Here is a 23,673-nt window from a genome sequence, read left to right on the forward strand (position 1 = left end):
ATGGTACGCGCATTTAGTGTAGCATATACAATTCATACATCTATATACACACACAAACACACATTCTTCGATAAAAATTCAATTCGATGTATCTGTCTATAATACAGCTGTTATATTGCATATTCAAGATTGACATTATCATCGTTATCGGCCATGTTTATTTTAAGAAGCTCCGTAAGTAGCACAAGAGAGAGCATATATATATATATATATATATATATATATATAAAGGTTTTCTTGTGCTATATGCGAGTATTTAAAAAAAAAATATATATATATATATATATATATATATAAACTAACCTGAAGAAACATATATGTATAAACAAGTCTGAATATATATATTACAGCTTTAAACTTTGAACATCATTATAAAAGAGGTTTATACTTTTTTTGGCACATTCTACTTGTATATTTATATAACAATCCACAACGGGATTGTATTTACATAACAATCCCATAAAAATGCTCAATACGCATGTTTATCTTTTCGATAACACTTTCTTTCATTTTACAGCAGTTTTTTAAATCATAGTTCTTAAATTTTCAAAAATTTTAACCTTATTAAATCACTATAATGCATAATAATAATCTGGCACGAGAAAAACATGAATTGCATTATCAAAACTCATGTATGGCGCCACAAACATGGCTATAAGAATATTATTGTAACAATAGAACTCGATTATATATTCTGTATCATTTAAGATATCTTAAACCATACATTCTTAAAGACAGATTCTTTGGATAAATAATTGTACATTTTTTAAATGTAAACGTATACATCTCTCTCTCTCTCTCTCTCTCTCTCTCTCTCTCTCTCTCTCTCTCTCTATGGTATTTATGGTATTTTAATGTATTTGAGCACTGATGATAATTTTGTTAGAATTATAGGCCATGCTAAAAATGTTGCGGTATACATTTATAAAAACTAAAATACACGAATTAATGCATATTTAATAATTTAGAAAAAGAATATTTTTTTTACAGTTGAGGCCTTTGTATTAGATTTGTTGTGTTTGTAATATTCTACATAGAGAACAAAAATCTTATCTATGCCAAGCACATTGCATATTGTTACTTATCGTATGTTTCCTAAATTAACATTAATTGTTCTAACTTTCTCTTCAATGTGCACGCATATATTATACAAATTATATTACATAGAATTTTCTGGCGACACTATACTACAATATTTGTTAAAGATGAGCATTATCTATACAGGTATTTCATCATGTAATATTTTAATATATTTCATTTGTATATTCTAAAAATTAGTTAGAATCCGAAAATATCTCCTAATGAAGATATCGTCGTCACAATATTTGCGAAGTTACAAAAATATTGATAAAAATTAGGATATCTGTCGAATTTGAAATTTTGTGATCTTAACATTTTGCCCATCTTTGATATTTATTATAAACTGATTTATAGGCCTGAATTCTTTTTGCTCTGTATTAAAATGGAGACTTTCATGTAATAATATATTTAATATATATATATATTAAATATATTATTACATGAAATAAATTAATAAATTTTATATATTACTTTGATACGCATGTATATCCAACAGAATTTTTTTATATCCTCTATCAACAATATTTCTAAAACGTCTCTCTCTATATAAGGCCAATTTATTCATTTTCTGTATAAAATTATTGAACGTTAAAGCCAGAGAGATCTCATATTAACTTATTCACTACCAATTTTTAATCAATTTATAAATTTATGTAGAATCTTCAAAAAATATCCTATTTACAAAATTTTATTTATCGCGGAAAATCATAAAACAGATCGTTCAACATTATTGCTCAAAACCGCTCGTTTATTCTTCGTTGCATTAAAAAATATTTAAAATTGTACATTAATGAGAGATGTACTTTTTCTACGGTTGTTTTTAAAGTATTCTTTTCCTGAATTTATTAATCTTCCTCTTTATGTATCATTTAATTCAGTTTTTTATCAATTAATTAAGTTAAAAGTATTCATTCGTATTTTTTGAAAATATTCGTAGCATTGAAAAATTTTACATACACGCACACACACACATAAATAATATTAATGCAATAGAAAATAAATAAGATATTCAGGGTAATGTTGTTAAGTTTTTCAAAATTATGCATTGTAAATATTATCACATTTAATTATTTGATATATATTGGTTTTTTTTTATATCAATCAATTATTTTTTAAGCGATAAACTGCGAAAGTACTACATTTTGTTTGTTAAGTATTTATATATGGCAGTGAATACGTTAATATTATCAAACAATGCGTATTTTTCAAATTTTTATTTTTATGTACGATATCATTGTCTTTGATCCAAAAGTTCGAAAATGTACTAATTCTGTTCTACAATTATTAAGAGAATCTTATTAATAAATATCTAAAAAAATTGTGTTTATTTCGATATCATTATCATTTATATCTTTTCTCTGCGACATAAGCATTTTTTAATAATTTTTTGATAAATTATAAAATAAATAACAGGAAATTTTGTATAATAAAAGAATGATCTATTTCTATATCAAGTAAACAATCCCCAAAGTAAGCGAACAAGATTAGAACAAGGAAGGCAGAGAAGAATCTTCATCTTTGTTGTGGATTCGCGTCATTTAGGAATGCAGATTTCTTTGATATTCTTACGGATAATATTAAATTTAAATGCATAATAAATTGGGTCATAATAAAGAAAACAAATATTGAAAACACTGATTTTAAATGTCGAGTGTAAAGAGAACGTAAACTATATAAATCTCGAGAGAAATAATCCACATATGATTGCACGCGTGGCGCTCAACATACAGGAAAATTCGTAATCGAATGGATCATATATATATATATTACGATAAATAAAAGTAGAGGGAAATCCTACCCATAATGCAGGAGAGAATGTACATAATAAATTAGTTATTCTTTTCTATATAAATAGAGAATAGCCAAAAGAAAATAGGCACTATATATTTGCAAAAAATTAATTATATGTCCGTCTACGTAAATTTGATATTATTCCTTTTTCGATTATTTCAGGATTTTGTTGCTCTTACGGCAAACAATTCTTTATTGTCGCTACGACTTAAAGAAATTCTTTTACATAAAAAAATATATGCGATATAGAGGCAATCTAACGCAACATATTTTAAAAGGAATAGATAGGAGTAATATATCCCGTACATTAAATAAAATATTTTTTCATAAAATAAAATTTGTTATTTCTATGATTTAATTCAATCGACACAATTGAATTATCGGAAATAATGGTTCACCGACTAAATTTTTTCTAACGAGAGAGAGAGAGAGAGAGAGAGAGAGAGAACTGGAATGCAATTTATTTATTTAAAAAAATAAAAGTCTAATATGTTTTTTTGCAATTATTTCTACGTATCTTTTAACACACGCGATTATAATTATATTCCTATGTGTGCGTGTGTGTGTCAAAAAATATTTTATGACTGATAAACAGACTCATACTTGATTCGATTATATCTGTTTCCTATACATACATTTTTGGTTTAACATAAAACATGTAAATATATATATATATAATGTATTTGGTTTAAATTTCACTTTTTATAATAAACTGTAAATATAATAGATAACAATATACATATCTATAAAAAAATTAATGATTATTATATCCATAAAAGATGTATGCTTATTTACATCTTGGATGTGTATTGCAGCGTTTTATTACAGCAGATTAAGAGTTTTATCAGAAGAAAAAGTTGGTAAATCAACTTGAATTATTAATATCTTAGTGGATAAATAATGCTAAATACATCGCGTATATAAATTTTTACTATATATGAAAATATATATAATCTTTGGAACATAATAAATTCCTGCATCAACTATTTTTAATATCATTAATTGTTTGCATCACAAATATATCAAACTTAAATAAATATGACACTCGCAATTTTATTTTAAGTGATTACTTTGTTACAGAAATATTCATATTATAAATTTACACTTTTTTGTTATTAGTTATCTTCGCGCGATGGATACAATAACTAATTAATGACAGCAATCACTTAAAATTAACCATTATATTATGATTCCCGTTATCTCAGTGAAACTCATATATATTTTCTTTACGTATATTTTCATACCACATTGTATCTCCATTACGATCATTTGAGCCATATTAATCTCTACAATATTTACAGAAAAAAATTAGGGCACTTTAGCTTTCAATTCCTCCAACATTAGTTTGTAAAATACTAAATGTAAAAAATCTGTGTGTGAAGTACTAAAAACTTATCTATATGTGTCATATATATAAAAACATTTTTTCTCTATGCTGCCTTAGTCCAACTTGGAAAAAAAGACTTATTATTTATGAATACTGTTGCTCTGATAAAATGCACTGAAAATTTGTATACAAATCCATACGCTAGAAATATATCTTGTGGTATATCAACTATACTGTATGTAGCCTCCAATATGCTAAGAAATGTCGAAAGTTTAAAGCGTAACGAGTTCATTAAATGAGTAATTAAAATGAGTTTAATGACTTTCAGAAGCTTATAGTGAAACTAAGTCGATTTTCTCCAATTTCTTTTTTTTCAAAACAGCGAGGAACACGATACACTGTCTCATTATAAGAAATATAAAATATGTCACTCACTTATTGACGAATTGTGCTTGTACGCAGTCGTCACCAGGTCGTCTATTGTGGAATTGTGACGAGTCTTCCTCGAGCCCTCGTTATCGTGATTGGGATTGACAGAGTGCGAGAGAGCGACCGTTTTTTCGAAGTCTATTGTAACATAGCCTACCTGCGGTTTGTTTGGAGATTCGGGAGGAGATGGCGGCGAATTCGCGTTGTTATCGGACGTACCAGGTGAATCTCTCGTATCCAGATCCAAGACCGCATAATTCATTTCCCTAATCGGACATTCCGTTGGCGTGGAGGGAACTAAGGGCGATTTTTCGTTTATCGAAGTGCCAGAGAATCTCTTCTTCAAAATTTGAATCTCGCTCGCCTCCAAATTGTAGTAACAATGCTTGGAGATTTCCTCGACATCCGGTTGCAAGACGGGTAATGGAGGCGGACGTGCCCTGATAGCGATCTTTTCTATGTGATCTTGTCCAGGACTTACATTAATATATGCATGTTGAGATCCGCTTAGGTTATTCTCTTCCTTGAATTGATACGTTTCGGAAGTACTGTGCGTCGGTGAGATACGATTGCAGATGGTTTCGCTGCAGATGTCTATATTCATGTGAGGCGCTTTAATCGGTAACGGCGATGCTGGGTCACAGTTGGTAGTTTCTACACTAGGCTGAACAGATATCAATTCTGTTTCTGCGAGTCCATTTTTAAATATCATATTCTCGACAGCAGTAATCTGTGGTGATCTATGACAATAAAAATAAAATGTTAGTACTACGTTAGATATTGTGTTTTATTCAATCGATTTAATGATTGCACTACCTTGGTACTGCTCTTCCAAGGTTCTTGTTATTGTTGTGTTCTGTAAGGCCAGATGACAATACTTCTTCATTGATGTAAGAGGACGGATGAGGCTGAGAAATCGGTGGCGGAGGCGGCAGCATAGGAGGTGGCGAGGGTGATCCCACAGTCCCCTGGGGTGATATAGGACCGCTGCTGCTTCCGACACTGCTCAATCTTCCGATACCGTTTTGTTGACTATGACTAATTCTAGAATCCATGCAACTGTTACTTCTATTAGATGATATTGGATCTAAGTAATTAGGCTCTACTGCCACTCTTGGTACTGCTGGAGTAGGATGCGATGCAATTGAAAGGTCTCTCGACAGTGCGTCATCTCCATTTTTGGATACCTATTAATAAATAAATAAAAAATATATTTTTTTAAATATATATATATATATAATATTAATATTAGAGAAGAAAAGGTTATGTTCACACAAACCTGAATTTTCGTTTGTACAAGATTAAACAAATCTCTCGCCTTCCTACATTTGAAGGCATATATGCCTTCACCTGTAGGACAACGTCTACCAGACTCAAAACTAAAGAGTTCCGAATCATACCCATAGCGCCGTAAACAGCGCAGTGGCCATATAGTCGGCTGCTTGCTATCCTGGTGGAATATTATGTCTATCTCAGTGATCTCCAAACGTCCACGAGCAATGGGTTTACTTTGGTCATTAACGTTCGTCACTTGAAAAACGTTCGTCCTACTATTGATGCAACCCATCCTTCGTTTATCTAAACAAAAAGATCACAATAATCTGTAAAATTTATATAGATTCGTTAACATTACGCATCACAGGAAGCATCGGCATGACGAAACGAATAGAAAAAATAAAATACAAAGGTCTCCGATCCTTATTTATCTCGCATATTGTCTGATTACAATGATTTAGAGCTATTACCAAGAAATAAAAGAAGAACAAAATCAGACATGTGGAGTAATAAAATACAATTCTCGCCTCGTGTGTCATCGATGCGCGCGCGATCAATTAGACATATACACACCAAATGCGACATAGCCAAAACGAAACGATAGAAGATCCGTCTTCCGACAAGTGCGTAATCGCCGACCGCGTATACCCGCACGTCAGCGCGGCTATGCCATTTCACCATAGTATCGAGGACCGCTCGAGAGATCAATGTACAAAATGTACGACGAGATTAACGATGAGGACTGCGTCAAATTTGTCATCGTTCCAGGCGACGAAGTGTATATAGGTAGGCACGTTTCAATTACAAATTACACAAATATTTGATAAGCTTGGAGAGGGGACGGAGACGTGGAAGGGGAAAGACGACCGCTTAGGGCGCTTGGGGCGAGACGGACACCTCGAAATTATCTCGGCGCGCCATCATCCGGAAATTCGAGACACTTCGCTGAGCTCTAGAGATTATATACCGACAGTTTGAGTATAATCGATAACGCAGTTTCTCTCTGTTTTATCCAGGGATCTAGGACCGTTATACTCGCGTTGTTGCGATCTTTTTCATCATGGCGCCTGGCGGGAGATCACGGATTTGAGGAGCACGTATGTAATATCGTATTTTATATAATATATAAGGCAATATATGTTGTATATAGTTTGCACAGGCTATAATTTTTGATTACTTGATGATTGTGTTATTAATACATACGGATATCTTCAAATTATATGTGTATCTAGAATGAAAACCAAGATGTTTCATCTGGAATCTCCCGCGCGCTTTTTATTCACTTATCGTCTAAAAGTCTAAAATGCAATATAAACCATATTTAGAGAGTATTATGTCGATCAAAATATTAATTAAAATTTCTCGATGAATGAATGTCGATGGATTAATTAATAAATGAAACTAATAATTCCAATTAACGGAATATCTGCCGCCATCATAAGATTGAGAAAGTTGATATTTTGTATTATATATATATATATATATATATATATATATATATATATATATATATATATATATGTTTCTCGCAATAACTTTGCGTCATCTATTGCGATCAGATTTCTGTATATAAACAGATAACGTACAAATGCAAGTTATACTCATTTTAGCTCGTTACTATTTCAGACAAAAGGATTTACATAGACGTTACGAAGCTTTATATAGCAGCCTCTTCCACTCGGCTACGTGAGAGAGAGAGAGAGAGAGAGAGAGAGAAAGAGAGAGAGTGGAATAAAATTACGGATCGATTTCCTTCCAATCGCAATGTTTTATCTCTCGAAAAGAATCGTCGCCCATTCGCATGAGTTCTAGATTATATTAGTCTGTGATCGATATATCGCCATTAAAATCGCTATTTCGAGATTCGATACAATGTACAATGTATTATTAACATTAAAATGGCGTTCGGATACGGATCGCCGCGCGACCTATAAGTAAGTAAGAATCGTCAACTTTTATTGTTCAATAATAATGTTTAATAACATAGTAGAGAATAACAGAGATATTCGGATACTCAAGTTCCTTTTGACGAAAATTAAAAGAGCCAATTTGTTAATTATTTATTATACTTGATGGATAAAAATTGAGAAACTTTCGCCAACAATATTGCAAATTACACTTATTATAGCTATTTCGTTGGACTACATCTGTGTGTATAATTATTTTTGAAATTTCTTATTTATATTTTTTCTCAGAAAGTTATTCTTTATTATTATTTTTGATTTTATTTTCATTTTTAGCTCAAGAATACAACTTGATGTACCGTAAATATCGGAGGATCTCTATCGCAATAAATACAATAGATTCGGGAATGTGTCAAATTAGGGTGCGTTTCTTGCAAGTTTTATACACAGAGAGCTATACTTTTTTTCTGTTTTACACAACACACACACACGCACACAAAAATAATGTTTCCCTTTCGATATATCCTCTATTGAGAAAAGACCGATTCCTAATATACTCAAAAATGTTATTTTTTCGCTTATACAACTTTATTTATCAAAGATGAGAGAGCTCCTTTACATATTCTCGGATTCAAAATAAATATTAAAATAGGTGTATTCGAATATCTTTCATAATTACGAATACACGTCGAATTTCTGAAGAGAATTAAATGTTATAGTTGCGTCATGAATCTTGCGTAAGAGCGTCAAACGCGTTTAAATGAAAGACGTCTATTGGGAGAAAGAGTGATCTCTTAATTATTAATTTCATTATAATCAACTGTTCGTGTGAATTGTTCTTCAAACGCTTTTTGCTCTTTTACGTTTTTTACCGTTAAGCTGAAGAGAAACTAATGAACCGTTAATTAAAGTCGGTAGATTGTGACGTCACCGATAAGCATCATCGTCATTACCGGAAAACGGCGAGAATTTTTCGAAAAGGAAGGATATCATTCTACGTATCGAACGTCCGCGCGCACCGATGACGCCGATCGGCGCTCGTTCCTCGGCGTCGTCGTTGTCGGAGCCAGAAGTACGGACTGCGGGGACGGGGGTGATAAAACGACGCAGAACGTCGGCTCCAAACGGCGCGTCGAGACGCCGCCGCCGGAAAACGTAACGTGTTTTATCGATTTACGTTGGGCGGCCATGTTCGCGCGTTCACCACCACTAGTCAGGCGCACTCGGCACGTCGTCGTCGCCGTCCTCGTCGTCGTCGTCGACGAGTGATCGTCGTGGCAAGATAGATTTTCATCCCCTTTAATCGTTCATCGCTATCGTTCGCGGACGACGTAGCGTGCGATGCATCTGTAAAACATTGGGAGAGTGATAAAATCTGTCCCGCACGTTTTTTTCGCCACTATTGTTCGAGCTTTCGAACACGAGAAATCCGTCAAGTAGTTACAGCCGAGTCGAGGCCGCCGTCGAGTAACGCCCAGGGGTGGAAATAGCTCGAAGAAAGAAGAGAGATAGAGATAGAGATAGAGAGAGAGAGAGAGAGAGGGTGCATATAGAACCCATTGAAACAGCTTCCCTATCGTGAGTACCATTCTAAACGAATCAAAGCCCGTCCATTTCTCCAGTTCACCAGTCCGCGACGAATATAAAATTAGCAATCGATCACCCTTCGCGAAGATACAATCGAAAACGTACTCTTGCCGATCGTCTCGGTTCACGGAAATGCGTATAAAGTCTTTAATTATTACATTATTACAATTATTATATATTGCTTTTTCGGCAAGATTTGTGCCGAGGGTAGTGATACAAATTTCGAAAAGTAAACTATACAGGAGGGTAAACATTTCAGTCGAAGCGATATAATTGTTTCCTTTCGGAAATAGTCTACTAGACAATTTCCTTCTGTTCTCGTCGTCTTTTTAGATTCTGATTACTTTTGTTAACTGCACATTGCGTGTATTTTTCACACGCAATCTTTTTCTTTCCGGCTTGAAAATATCAAAGAAAATTGGGGATGGTTTGAACAAATTATAGCAATCGATGAAACTGTTTAAAGCTCTCTCAGAGTTAGAAGGGAGAAAAATGTTAAGAATATAAGACCCGTCATGAATATAATTATAGATAAATAGATAGAAGATAAGATAGAAGAATCTATTATATGATTCTCGGACGTTTCTTGACGGATTTAATTATTATTGATATTTGTAATAATAGCGCGCACACGATAATTCGCAGGTGATTAGAAAGGATAGAAAAATCTGATTTATTGTTAACAAAAAATGAAATTAACATATTTTTGCTAACATAACTTTTAACTAACATAATTTTCATAATGGGTCAAATACAAATTATAAAGACTTATAAAATTCCATCAATGTACAAGTAGATGAGTATCGCGTTTGAAAAAATTGCGGATTTTAATCTGAATTTTTATTTTTTAGTATATTTTATAATATATATCTTCTTTAAATTTATATTAAAAATATTACTCCGTAAAATATAAAATAAAACCGTGTTTTTTCGCGGGATACAAAATAAAATATGTAAAATTCTTTTTATTCGCAATTTTCTCTGCAATATTCACGACATGTTAAGCATTGACGTTAAATCGCAATTTTTTCAAGTACGAGATTTTCCAATCTTCAAGAACACAGAGTGCCGGTGAATTTCGGCAAAGATACTGTACTCATTAACAGACCCGCGCTAATTGCTACGATAGCCAAAATAATTAGGCTACTGTTTCGACGGGATAATTAGCGATTTTTAAATATCGATATGTATTCGTGCTGTGAGTGTCATAGTATGCGAATGTCATAGTATTCGCGTACATACATATACGTTACGTTTGACGGAAGATCCTTTCTCCCCTCTCCGCAAACAACATTTTTGCTCATGCTACAGCAGTCATGGGAGGATGTTCATTCATGAAAAGGGCGTTAGATACTCTAAGAACGATCGTGCTGTAGCCGTCCTTGAGAAGGATATAGGCCAGTCGATAGTCGAATGACCGTTATCTTTTAAAGAGGGAAGATACCATTGACATCCGATTTTTTTATATTTCGATAGTTTTATATTTTAAATATTTCTACATTCCTAAGATAATAATTGATGAAATTAGCTGCGTAAATTTTTCGAAATTGTTATTTTAACATTACTTTGAACGTAAAAGGATACTTTTGTATCTAACTTCTTACAACTCGCGCGCATATTGTACGTTGCATGAGTTGCGTGAGTACTCTTAATCACATTTGCATATGTGTGAGAAAACATTTGAGTCGAGAGAGATCTGCGCACTTGAGTAAATTTCTGTCATACACTCAAATGTCATTTTTGTTGGAACTTCGTTCTATTGACATTCCTCATTATATGACCGCGTTAAATGCATCCGCACACTCATAATTGTTTGCGAAATTACACGGCACTCTTGCAATAAATTGCAACGTGCATTTTTCCAACGGTTTAAATGCCTGTCAGGTTTGTGTGACAGATGTCCCAACTACGTGACTATTATGTCAGTAGCTAACGGAAAATTTTTGTCGAGATGTCCACGCGCGAAGACGAGAGGAGAAAGTGACTTCCGTGTACCATCATGTAAAAGGATCGCTATCAAATGGATTCCGGTTATTTCGAGAAAATGATGCACACGTGGCATAAAAGAAAATAATACAAATTTCAAGCTTATCGCGTTATATATATATATAAAAATTTACATCGTCAACAAATGCAAATAAAAATTATTATATATCTGTTTTAAAGATTTATGGAATAATATAATGTAATTCTTTCTTACATATTTTATATATATATATACATGATATGACTTTGTATATTATATTAGTTTTTAGTAAGTTATCTTGTTGGAATAAAATTGATTTAAGAACGCAAAGGGGTTGCAGACGATATCAGTCGATCTACTTATCAGTAGCAAGTTGTATTGATTCGCACTTTAAATGTTCGCTCATTTACGCACACGCGCGCATCTATGGGGCCGTTTAGACACTCGTCCCCGATACGCCAATTAATGCATAGCAAGGCTTGTTCGGCTAATCATAAGAACTTAGGATAGGCACTTTTACCTAGTCTGATGATAGGTTGAATACAGTTTATAAATGGTACAGAACTGTAGAGGGTCTTCGATTATTTTGATCAAAGGGTTTCGTCGGTGTCATTCAAGCTTTCGCAAAAAAATCTCTGTGTTAAAAAAATTTGTATATATATATACATTTTTAATATATATATATATATGTTAGGTACACAAAGAGCAAACAATATGCTATTGATAGCGACAAAAGTCTCCGGAAAAAATAAATTTTATATTTGTTCGAAAGAGAATTTCAACTATGAAATAAGTAGCGAAAATATTTTAATCTTTTCGCAGCGCTGGGTTTGAATGTACAATGCGATAAATTAATCCTTTACGCCTGAAATAATTTTTAATATCATTTAATAGCAGATCTGCGCGTCTGAATGCAGGCAAGATAGAAAGATAGCTCGAATCTTTGTACCGTTAATTGAAATTATCTATAGCAATTTTGCAAGAATATAGACGCAATTTCCGATGACGAATAAATGAACAATTAAGAAAAATTGATGATTTTGCAATCAGACGTATGATGCCAAATATGAAATATTTATTTTGAATTTATAATGACGGCTTCTTTAACTAATATATCGAGATATTTTTAATATTTTTAATATTTATCTCTCTCTTGAAATTTTCCTCGAGAAAAAATGTTTATCTGAGCGCGCTCTTCAAAGAGCTATCGACTTTTATCAAGACAGACACAGGTAGCATCTTACGAGCCTGTTGTATCTGGGATAAGTAATCCTATCAAGAGTTATCGATCCTGTACCTGTACACCTATTGTGTTTGTGCAGTCAATTGTTTATAAAAAGTGTAGGAACAAAACGTATGTTTAAATTATAATTATATTCTTGCAAATTAATTACGTATTTTTTTCTTTGTTGCATAAATCGATCTCTCCCTTCTTAATATTCTATGCATATTAAAATTAAAACATAAAGATAAAGTTATCGAAGAATAATTTAATATGAAACCTTTCATATTACTATTCGGACTCAAGTTCCACCTCGTGCTGATTTATCTTTCTCGTTTTTTTTTTACTTCTTGCTTCTTTCTCATATATAAGTCTATCTTCTCCCACTCGTCGTATCTTCTTCCATCTCATCTCTTTTTATTTCTTACGTCGTTTAGTTATAGAGTGAGCCCATAAACTCCCACGCGCTGTTCGATAATACATCGTCGTGCGTAACAACGTATCGCCTATGTACATCACACTTGTTCGCTTTCAGCGACCTGTCTCAGCAACCTTTTCGAGCAATTGTTCTCTGTCGTTGCGAGAATCGAGGCGCTAAGGTAACAAAGCTGTCGCCGAGGTTTTGTCAGAAATTGCGCGACAATTCCTGGATCATAAGAGGAAGCTCTGGTAATGGAAATTAATCGAAGATTCTCGTCTCTCGTATAAAAAAATAGCTAGCACATAATGTCACGTTCCTTTAAATAATTTCTTCTTTGAAAAAGCCTCATTACGCCAAGGCCGATATCATTGTAACGGGAGTTCTTTAGTGACTTTAGCGATTTTATGAATGGCTACTGTATTTACGCTACAATGCTATTTTCTACTTTCTGAGAAATAGCACTCTGATGCCATAAAATATCTCTATGACGTCGTACAGGAGTATCGTATTGCGTGCTCGTTAATAACGTACGCTGACTTATACAGAGGCGAGTTTTAAAGTGAGATACGCATGCGGCTTCAACCACCGGAAACGCGCTTGTAGATTACGAAATCGCCAGCAATGTCCGTTGTTAGTTGCATGTTTTATCGTCGTGTATTATATACATTATGTCGCATCACGTCGAATATTCATTAGATCCATCTGTCATAAAAAAAGATAGACGATTGAACTTTATATATATATATATATATATATATAAATTATCTTATTCCGAAATTATTATTAGTTATCGAACGCGCAGGCATCGTTATTGGAAAAAAATTATTGCGTTTAACATTTAAAGCGAATTGCCTCGCCAACTCTGTGGATTTATAATAATATCTTCCTGACGCAGAAAATGCCATCGTTGGTCAAAAGAGACGTGAACGCCGCTGAGGCGCGCAACGAGGAAGTTAGCGATGCCGGTATCACCGAGTCCAACATTATTTTCACTACAGAAATTGAAGAAAGGGCTGGTAAGTATTATCGTAATCTTTAATTTTATTTTTCTTTGAAGAATAATCATCGCTTCCAAATTTCTGTTCTTATCTGTCGCGGAATTAAAATTTAATTGTTATCTATTAACAATCATATATGATGGACTTGGCGGAGTATTCCTTAAAAAACGCGCGTATATTCTATATAATTGATCTTTGTTTTCATTAATTTAATATTAATTTAAATTCGCGCTGTGTTGCTTTTAGGAACAGATGAAGCCATTACCGAAAGTACGACGAAATCATTGAAGACTAAAATGATGGAATTAGAGGAAAACATCGCGCATGATATGGGAATACCTCCTTGGGGTCTTGTTGCTATTTTAATAGGTAAAAAAGCGCATGCCCCGTGCATGACACATACACATTCACAAAGCCGGCTTCTAATCTCAATCAATCGAGAATAATCGATCCTCATTACCTGTGAACGAAAGATTAGTCTATAACTGATTTTTCTGCGAAACAACGTTAAATATCGAACAAAATAATGCATTACATTCAGTCATGCAGTCATTTAATTTAAATATAGTATCATGCATAAAGATTAAATATTTTATTTTTTTTTACATATCTTTTATACATTTTATTCTAAAAATATTGCACAACTATGTTTTCTTTTCTCTGTGTGATATATATATATATATATATATAAATTTCTTCCTTTTAAATAAATTTCAGATATAATATGCAACTACGTGTAGGTATGCACATGTCAAAAATCTATACTGACATATTATAATAATACTTATTTACATTTTTCTCTCCTATGTAGGAGTAGGCGTAATCGTTCTCGGAATTTGCTTCTGCTGTATACGAAGATGCTGTCGCAAGAGACGCTCCAAAGATGGCAAGAAGGGATTGAAGGGCGCAGTAGATCTAAAGTCCGTGCAGCTTCTGGGCAGCACGTACAAAGACAAGGTATGTATTCGGTGTGCCGTGACTTCATGTAGATGTTAGAGATACATTCTACACTCGTGGAATCCACTTCGATATGCGAAGGTACAGCCGGATATGGAAGAATTGACGGACAATGCCGAGGAACCGGACGAAGCTGAAAGTAAGCAGAGCGAAGTTAAACTCGGAAAACTACAATACAAGGTACAGACTGTTATTTATCGCATTTTTTATTTTTCTATTTTATTTTATCTATTATTTTATTTCATTTGATATACAATATAACCGCTTTTCATAGTTTATTTCTTTTCCCCCTTTATCTTTCTCAATTGTTATAAATGGAAAATCAAATCAACAAATTTTTTTAAATTAAACTAAATTCACATCGAGAAAATTATGTCAAAGAAATTAATGCCATATCTCTAATATTGATTTTTATTAGTATATCATACCAATATGTTTTTTATCACGAGACTTGTATTTCATATGACAAATAATCCACATCTTTTTATTTTATTATTAATACAGCTATTTTTAATTTTATTTATTTTTAACATTATTATCTTTATATATATAATACATATATGCAATGTAACGTGGACACTTTAAAAAATGGAACGTGCTTGGTTTCAGCTCGAATACGATTTTAATTCAAACAGTCTCGCCGTGACAGTAATCCAGGCTGAAGAATTGCCGGCATTGGACATGGGCGGCACATCAGATCCATACGTAAAAGTATATTTATTGCCAGATAAGAAGAAAAAGTTCGAGACAAAAGTTCATAGAAAAACGCTGAATCCGGTCTTCAACGAGACTTTCACCTTTAAGGTCAGTCAAGAATTAATAATATTCCTGATAAAAAATAATAAAAAATAATCAATTAACTATATAATTAATCTGGAATGCAATCTTTAGACAGTTTCGAATTTTTATTTCTTTTTTCATGTTCTAAATGCAAATGTGTGCGAAAGCACAATTTACTGCGATGTTATTGTTATTGACAAACGTACTTGTATCGTAGAGCGTCCCTTATGCCGATGCCATGAACAAGACTCTAGTCTTCGCTATCTTCGACTTCGATAGATTTTCGAAACACGATCAAATCGGAGAAGTTAAAGTGCCGCTCTGCCAAATCGACTTGGCGCAGACGATCGAGGAGTGGAGAGAACTACAGAGTGTTGAAGGCGAGGGTGGACAGGTGAGTCGATAAAATTGTAATACACTATATATTGTATAATAACAATGAGAATGAAAAATACAATATTAAATTAAATTAAATTAAATTAAATTTTGTATTCCTTTGTGAGAATAGGATAAATCTTAAATATAAGAATTAAAAATTTGACATATTTTTATGATCTATTAAAAATATTCATCAAAGATTTTTTTTTTTTGTTAATTGCAGGATAACAAGTTGGGAGACATATGCTTCTCATTGAGATACGTACCAACGGCAGGAAAACTCACGGTAGTCATTCTGGAAGCCAAGAACCTGAAAAAGATGGATGTTGGTGGCCTCTCGGATCCTTATGTTAAAATCGCGTTGATGCAGAATGGAAAAAGATTGAAGAAGAAGAAAACGTCGATCAAGAAGTGCACTCTTAATCCGTATTACAACGAATCATTCACCTTTGAAGTACCTTTTGAGCAGATACAGGTAGAAAAAATATATTTGATCATTATTTTATAACATTTTTAAAAATATTTATTTATGCCAATTCATAAGTCAGTGACAGTTTATTTATTGAAATATTAAGTGATAATAATATGTGATTATTAATTTTAATGATTGCGACACTACGTGATTCCGTACGACATTCCAGAAAGTACAACTTGTCGTCACTGTAGTCGATTACGATCGCATCGGCACATCAGAACCGATCGGAAAGGTGGTCCTGGGATATAATGCGAGCGGAACGGAATTGAGACACTGGTCTGACATGCTAGCGTCTCCCAGGCGCCCGATCGCCCAATGGCATACGCTAAAAGACCCCGAAGACGGAGATAAGAAGGATTAAGATCGTTGACTTTTCAGTTAAGGTATGGCATTCAATATCAACACAAAATTGAATACGCAGAATGTTTCAAAATAGATCAAAATTCCAATTTTACTTTTAATTTTTCGACTAATTTAAAATGAATTTTTCCTTAATTACGATTTTACAACATTAATAGATTCTGAAAAATTAAATTTAGAATTAAAATAAAGATTGATTAAGATTAAATTTCAGTCACATTAAGAACGGGGATTTTTTGAACATCCTGCATAATCAACGTCAGCAATTTTCTTTGCCTTTATCTTGCTTACTCGAAGATCTAGAAAAGTTTTGTAATAAGGATTCTGTCTCTGAAAGCGGCTCTCTCTTTACAGGATAATTGATTGGAAAAAGGGTACGGAAAAGAATAGGTGAGATGTAGGGGATGGGGAGAAAGAGGGGGAGGAAAGGGAGGAAAAAAGAGAAAGCGAATAAATCCAAAGAGAGAGAGAGAGAGAGAGAGAACAAATACATACTTAATAGATATTAATACATACTTAATAGATATTAATAATACTTAATTAAATAATAAAAATACCAACCATGAAGGATTTAACATTAAAATAATATTCCCATGTGGAGAGTGTAGTGTCTTGTGTATATATATATACGTATGTATATCTATAATATACTTCTCTCTGTAGATGTAACGTTGAATGATTTCAAGTAACGCGCAGCGTCCTTTTTGAGCTATTGATTGAACAGAAACGAAAATGTTGAATATTTACAAAAAAAAAAAAAAAAAAATATATATATATATATATATATATATATATATATATAATATATATCCCCGAAAAAATATCCACGTCATTAGATATCCCGCAGATAGGCTTCCATCTTGGTTCGGCCGATCGGCGCAAATTTCCGTCATAAACTTTCTCTATAAATGCGTCGTTCAAGTTATAAATATTATATATAACTATTTCGGTTGTATCGTCCGTAAAGGTAGTGGCATAATTTTCTTCCAAGCGAAGAAACATGTAGCAAAAGTGGTGTGAACGTTCACAGTTGTGTGCGAAATAATAATGATGGATGTGTGTGTGTGTGTGTGTGTGTGATGATAACATCGAATTCGTAAAAGACCCTGAAATATGGATTATGATTGCTAATTAAGGGACTTGGTAAAAGAAAGTGTTGTACAAAGTAATAAATGTTGGCACGAGGCAAAACTATAATTGAATTAACATAAAATCATTTTTTTCGAAATTTTGGGCAATTGTAAAATTATTTCTTTTGATAAAAATAATTATGGTATATATATTTGTATAAATTTTTTTTTAAATTTATCTTCTTTCTCATTCTTTTGCACCGTTCCTCTTCCTTTTTACGAAGGCCTTTAATTAAAAATTGCCACTGGCCATCACATCTTACGCATTTTCGCAATCCATCGCGTCATCTTGAGCCACTTCAAAGAGAATCGAGATCGCGTCGTGCACTGAACTCTCTCGTGCGCTCGAAAGGTCACAGCGTGGCTCAGTGAACGTGCATAAGCTTTGCTCAGGGACGGTGGACGTTTCCATATCGATCTTCGAGTAAAACGACACCCCGGCATATTTTCGTGCAAACAGGCAATGCTTGAATCGGCGATATACAACCCCGTGTGCTATAGTTAGACTACTCTCGCCACTCATTATGCGCCACTTGTACGGAGAACGATCCACGATACGAAATAAAGCACGCGAGTAGAATTATCTTTCGATTTTTAAGGTGATCAAAAAGTAATTTTTCAATTTTTCTTATTGAATAAGAAAAATATGAAAAATATAAATTTTTTTAATAATATTTTGACACATTATATATATATATATATATATATATATATATATATATATATATATATAATTTACATTCTATTATCTTATTATTAACACATTATTAACTGTTATTGTTTTATTCCTATTATGATTACTCGTATATTCATTGCATAAAACATTTTCAAAAATAAAGAGATGCAACTCTGATGAATTGATTCGAATGTCGGATGCAGATCTCAAATCTAGGAAAGTTCTCGTTGTAGAAATTCATTGAGATTGTAACGTTTCACATTTACCATTTCCTTCGAGATCATGCCCGGTTTTTGTAGAAGAAGAATCGTATCGTATATCGCAATTGTACGGTGTCTTTTCGCGCGTGACTATACGCAATTTTCTACTCGCTGTCATCCATCCATCGCTCGTAATCCGTGATATATGACGGACGTGCGCATCTGCATGCAACTGTGTAAAATATATACATATATATTCATATATACACACACACACATATATATATATATATATATATATATATTATATTATATGCATAATATACATTATATTGCGAGTTATATATTATCTGCAAATATTGTTATCGTTTTTTAGTCGTAAATCGCGAACGGGCCTATTCATCTCGACTTAATCCGCATCCATTAATCATTCATAACATCGTCGAGCGTGTTGGATATCACAGATATCCGAGGATATCTATGTGGGGAATTACGATCAGTGTGAAATACAGACGCACGGGAAACGGGGAAGTTGAAAGGATTGTACAAGCATCGCGGTATGATAAAAATATGGAGCAAAATTTTATAATAATATTAATTGCAGACATTCCAATGTTTACACGAATATAAGTTTGTTGGCCATTGAACAGGCCATTTCTGCGCAAAATATAGCTTGTTCGTTTTTGCGACAAATTTTTGAATCGCGAAGAATACTTATCGATACGAGTTCGATGCGATTGGTCAAAGTCGTTAATATTAAAAAGGAATGCCTTCGTTTCTCTCTCTCTCTCTCTATGGTCTCTCTCTCTTTCTCGTCCGATTGAATTGAAAATCTAATTTCTTTTATAAATATACATATGTACATCAGCTGTGAGTCCTTTCAGAGATTACGATTCCTCGCTGTTTGTCAGTTTTCACTCTGTTCGATTATATTGTATATTATTAGCTAATGCAATTTTAGTTTTAACGCCCCCTCCGAGAGAGAAGTTATATATATATATATATATATATATATATATATATATATGATATATCAAGTTCTAGTCACAATATAAGAATATATGGTAACATCTGATAATGATATACTTGAGGCAATCATCAATCTCGCAAACAGGTCTGCTTTTCTTTCAGCTATTTTTGCAAATTACAAGAATTATGTAAAATCTTTTAATGTATATTACAAAAATACCTTAATCAAGTAGATATTAACTCTCTCTTTCTTTCTACAACTATAAAATATATTTCATTAGCAATTTTTTTACTTTATCTCTTTATCTATATATATATATGAAATATATATTTATTTTCTGTTATAATATAAACGATTTATTGTCGCTTTTATATATTTTCTTGTAACAAATATATAATAGAATTTCAGAATCTTTCAGAATTCTTGTAATCAAATTCTTTTTAAAATTTTTATAATAGTTGCACTATTTTCTTAATCGCGCAATAGAAAAAATGTGATCACCTCAAGTATAACGATATGGATGATCTCTCGATAATATATAATGATAAATATATAATAATAATCATAATAATGTTAATGGTTAGCGAGAATGGAGACTATTTGGCGATATCTATTGATTTTAGCTTTGTATCGTAGCGTTTACTCGATATGTAAGATTATATAATTACGCGTTACATATATATATCGTTATAACAAATGAAGATTAAAGTAATTTATTATAGAATGAAATTCTCTTATACGCGGGAAGGAAGAGGAAGGGGGATACGCTATTAAAAAGGTATCCTCGGAGTCCTTTTCCCGTATCTCTCAACTCTCAATGTTTCGAAATTAATTCGGTGATATATGCATCTGTATATTTATCCTAATTAACGAGAGTTGTGTTACGGAAATCCAAGTTTATCTTCATCAGCATTTACTTCCGGAAGCGTAACGCGATGAGAATTCACGTCAAGATGATTTTAAAATATTAATTATTTAAACATTTTTTTTTGCACTTTTTGTATAATTTATATGTTTAAATAGATCTTAAAATAATTACATCCCTAGCGAGGATTGTTAAATCGTCACTTTTTTTCACTCTCAATCATTTAGTTTTATATCTTTGGTGAGATTTTTGCAGTTTTAACGATACGATACGTCTTGTTCTCATCGCTACGTTTCGATTCGAAGCATAAGATCGAGTGAGAAAACTGGAAATTCACGCGTGTAATAGGCCGCTAATATTATCAGCCGTTTGAAAGGATATTTTCACTTTGCGAATTATAATCGCCAGAGGTTGCTTCTCGTCAGCGATCGGAATCCAAGCAACACAACGCATTAATTATCACAACGCGCATTATTTAGGAACCCATTAATCTGATCGCCGAGTGATTAGAGAGAGAGAGAGAGAGAGAGAGAGAGAGAGAGGGGGTAGAGTGTAGAATAACGGTGTGTAAAGCGTCTTTTAGTCTCGTAGCATGTCTTGTAGTAGGCCTTGAAAGAGAATTTCTCCCCCGTACTTTTCACCTTCGAGAATGCAATCGTCACAGGTCAATCGCGCGATATTCGCGACGATTGCGAGATCATGATCGTGAAAGACCTCCCTTAATTGCGCGTTACTCGGGTTTGGTTCTATCGTTTATCCAGGACCAATTATCGAATTAAACGATAATGTATCGGTATATATAGCATGTGAGATGGCACGCTATTACTCAGCAGCATTGTACTTAAAATACTTTAACGAGAATTCGCGAATTAACATATATTGTTGAAAAATGATTGAATGGCGTCGACTGGGTACAACAACTGCAGTATTAATTTATCCGATCGATGATTGCGAAATCGTCAATCCGTCATTACGAAAGAGAGGGAGATAAAAGAGAAAACGGGGAAAGAAAATTGTAACCTTTTTTCACATCGGTCCCTGATCCGAAAGTATCGAATTCTTTTTTTCGCGAAAAAATAAATGTCTTCTTTCAATTTTACTACTATTATTATTAATATGATCGGGTGTGTCTTTCCCCTTCATTCGCGAAGTAATCGTATTAGAAAATGATTTTCACCATTGACGACCTGGTCGGCGCCATCGATCGCGAGTTAAAAATTTAGCTAGAGATAGATCCGTTCTCTTCGGCTGCGTTTCTTTTTGCACTTTCCGTATTTGAAATAAGACAGATCTTATATTCATGTTACACAAAGAGGGGATTAAAAGAGAGAGAGAGAGAGAGAGAGAGAGAGAGAGAGAGAGAGACAACAAGCGTGCTGTCGAAGAGAACGGAATTGGTATAAGGAGAACCATGTACGTCCTATATGTACAATGTCGCCCGCTATTGACACCATTGATATCGATTATCTCATCCCATCTACCATTTACGAGTAACATATTTAATTAGAGGCAGTAAAATAAAACGCGTCGATTGTCGCGATTGAAATAATAGAAGGTAAATGTAATACGCGCACCGTGATATAATAGATTGTACGTGTGAATATTGTGGATCGTGCAGAGGGAAAGTTGCGATCTGTCCGAGCAGGCTCGTAGAGAGAACGAAACAAATATAAAGTAATGTACACACGATTGTGCACCCGAATATTATATATATATATTTAGTATATATCGCAACTCATGATACGTATAATATCGATGGAATCCCGAAATATCTCTCCTAAAAATGTATAAATCGCTTGAAGACAACATTTCGAAAATGTATACTTTTATGATTCATTGTGTATGTCTATTTCGAGAATATCATTACGAAACGTGCGATCTTCGAGAGAACGATCTGGATCGCGGATCAAGTGTGATTTTGTGAATGCATCGAATTGGAGAAAGAGAGAGAGAGAGAGAAAAAGGAAAAGAAAAGCGAATCTCTCCGCTTTTAAATATGTAATATCGATATATATTAGCATTAAATCCGTTTATGCACATTTGTATGCCGAGCAGCGGTAAACCGCATCACGAAGAAGAGATGTAAATAAAAGAGAGGAACATGCGCGCGCGCGAGAGAGAGAGAAAGTGTATTTGTGAAGCTGTAGTTTTTAGTCTGGAAATACGTCCTTGATGCAATCAGCCCGAAATTATGAGCAACGTTGCGTTTGTATCTCTCTCTAGATTTCGTCTCACACGATTACAAAAGCAATCCGAACGACGATCCGACGATGATCTGATATGACTTGCAAAATAATCAAGAACGTCTTAAAAAACCGATCAAACTGCTTTTTCTCGCTGTCAAAAGAATGTCAAGGGAAACGTAGCGATAATTTTTTTTTTACGTTATAAATCAAAATGTTATAGAGTTTAACAAGTATCTCGTGAATATAATATAATACGATATAAACCAATTTTTCAGAGGAAGAAAAGAGAATAATCGGACAGATGATTATAATTTATCGAACACGACTATCCTTAGGCCCAAGACGGTAAGACTAAAATCTGGTCGACAGGTGTGCGATTATTTTCTTTTCAAATTTATTAATCAATTTACATCGATCGTCCATGAAAGAGACTCTTACACTGACAATGAGATTAAATTTTGACGATACGGAATGAGCTGAGAAAGATCGTTACATTTTTACAGTTTACATTTCCCCCAATTGACGTTCTCTAAAATATAAGATATACGATACTTAATTTCTAATTAATATGAGATCACGTAGCATGAGAAATCTTCGAGAGGACGCTATGCTCGTCGGGCGTCGAGCGTCGAATCTCGAGATTGTAGGGCCGACACTCGAAAACTCGGATGCACCTTTGCCTATATACGTACGTAC

The 23,673-nt window shown here is 33.3% G+C and overlaps 2 protein-coding genes and 1 long non-coding RNA gene across 6 annotated transcripts; 2 read left to right on the forward strand and 1 right to left on the reverse strand.

Annotated features, from left to right (window-relative positions):
* Positions 1 to 3,294: 3,294 nt before the first annotated feature.
* Positions 3,295 to 6,729, reverse strand: LOC138935002 (fibroblast growth factor receptor substrate 3). Its single transcript, XM_070299222.1, has 4 exons — positions 6,476 to 6,729; positions 5,907 to 6,205; positions 5,444 to 5,814; positions 3,295 to 5,367 (listed from the first exon to the last, which is right to left on the reverse strand). Exons 2-4 carry the CDS (start codon positions 6,192 to 6,194, stop codon positions 4,626 to 4,628), a joined length of 1,401 nt encoding a protein of 466 aa, XP_070155323.1. The 5' UTR covers positions 6,195 to 6,205; positions 6,476 to 6,729; the 3' UTR covers positions 3,295 to 4,625.
* Positions 6,487 to 8,239, forward strand: LOC138935005 (uncharacterized). The gene is made up of 4 exons (XR_011447202.1): positions 6,487 to 6,688; positions 6,919 to 6,999; positions 7,529 to 7,836; positions 8,143 to 8,239. It is a non-coding gene; the product is annotated as an uncharacterized lncRNA (long non-coding RNA).
* A 715-nt stretch (positions 8,240 to 8,954) lies between these two features.
* Positions 8,955 to 23,244, forward strand: Syt1 (synaptotagmin 1). 4 transcript variants are annotated; one of them, XM_070299224.1, is made up of 11 exons: positions 8,955 to 9,384; positions 13,117 to 13,250; positions 13,898 to 14,018; positions 14,247 to 14,369; positions 14,812 to 14,957; positions 15,039 to 15,137; positions 15,567 to 15,761; positions 15,955 to 16,131; positions 16,339 to 16,590; positions 16,757 to 16,973; positions 17,305 to 23,244. In XM_070299224.1, the coding sequence occupies exons 3-10, from the start codon at positions 13,901 to 13,903 to the stop codon at positions 16,949 to 16,951; spliced, it is 1,305 nt and encodes a 434-aa protein (XP_070155325.1). In that variant the 5' UTR covers positions 8,955 to 9,384; positions 13,117 to 13,250; positions 13,898 to 13,900; the 3' UTR covers positions 16,952 to 16,973; positions 17,305 to 23,244. The 4 variants fall into 4 exon arrangements, with proteins under 4 accessions (XP_070155325.1, XP_070155328.1, XP_070155324.1 ...); XM_070299227.1 differs by lacking the exon at positions 13,117 to 13,250 and having other exon boundaries at positions 8,957 to 9,384; positions 15,045 to 15,137; XM_070299223.1 differs by lacking the exon at positions 13,117 to 13,250 and having other exon boundaries at positions 8,959 to 9,384.
* The last annotated feature ends 429 nt before the right edge of the window (positions 23,245 to 23,673 follow it).

Source organism: Polyergus mexicanus, unplaced genomic scaffold (assembly GCF_030449975.1).
Source record: "Polyergus mexicanus isolate NDT 795.1 unplaced genomic scaffold, iyPolMexi1.0 SCAF_7, whole genome shotgun sequence".
NCBI classification, from domain to species: Eukaryota; Metazoa; Arthropoda; class Insecta; order Hymenoptera; family Formicidae; genus Polyergus; species Polyergus mexicanus.

Bases quoted from the DNA above. Each gene is read 5' to 3' on its own strand.
- LOC138935002 (XM_070299222.1), bottom strand. From the start codon at position 6,194: ATGGGTTGCATCAATAGTAGGACGAACGTTTTTCAAGTGACGAACGTT. The intron at 5,815-5,906 runs GTTTGTGTGAAC...ATTTATTAATAG, and splicing joins TTGTACAAACGAAAATTCAG to GTATCCAAAAATGGAGATGA. The intron at 5,368-5,443 runs GTAGTGCAATCA...TTATTGTCATAG, and splicing joins CTTGGAAGAGCAGTACCAAG to ATCACCACAGATTACTGCTG.
- Syt1 (XM_070299224.1), top strand. From the start codon at position 13,901: ATGCCATCGTTGGTCAAAAGAGACGTGAACGCCGCTGAGGCGCGCAAC. The intron at 15,138-15,566 runs GTACAGACTGTT...GCTTGGTTTCAG, and splicing joins TCGGAAAACTACAATACAAG to CTCGAATACGATTTTAATTC. The intron at 15,762-15,954 runs GTCAGTCAAGAA...CTTGTATCGTAG, and splicing joins ACGAGACTTTCACCTTTAAG to AGCGTCCCTTATGCCGATGC.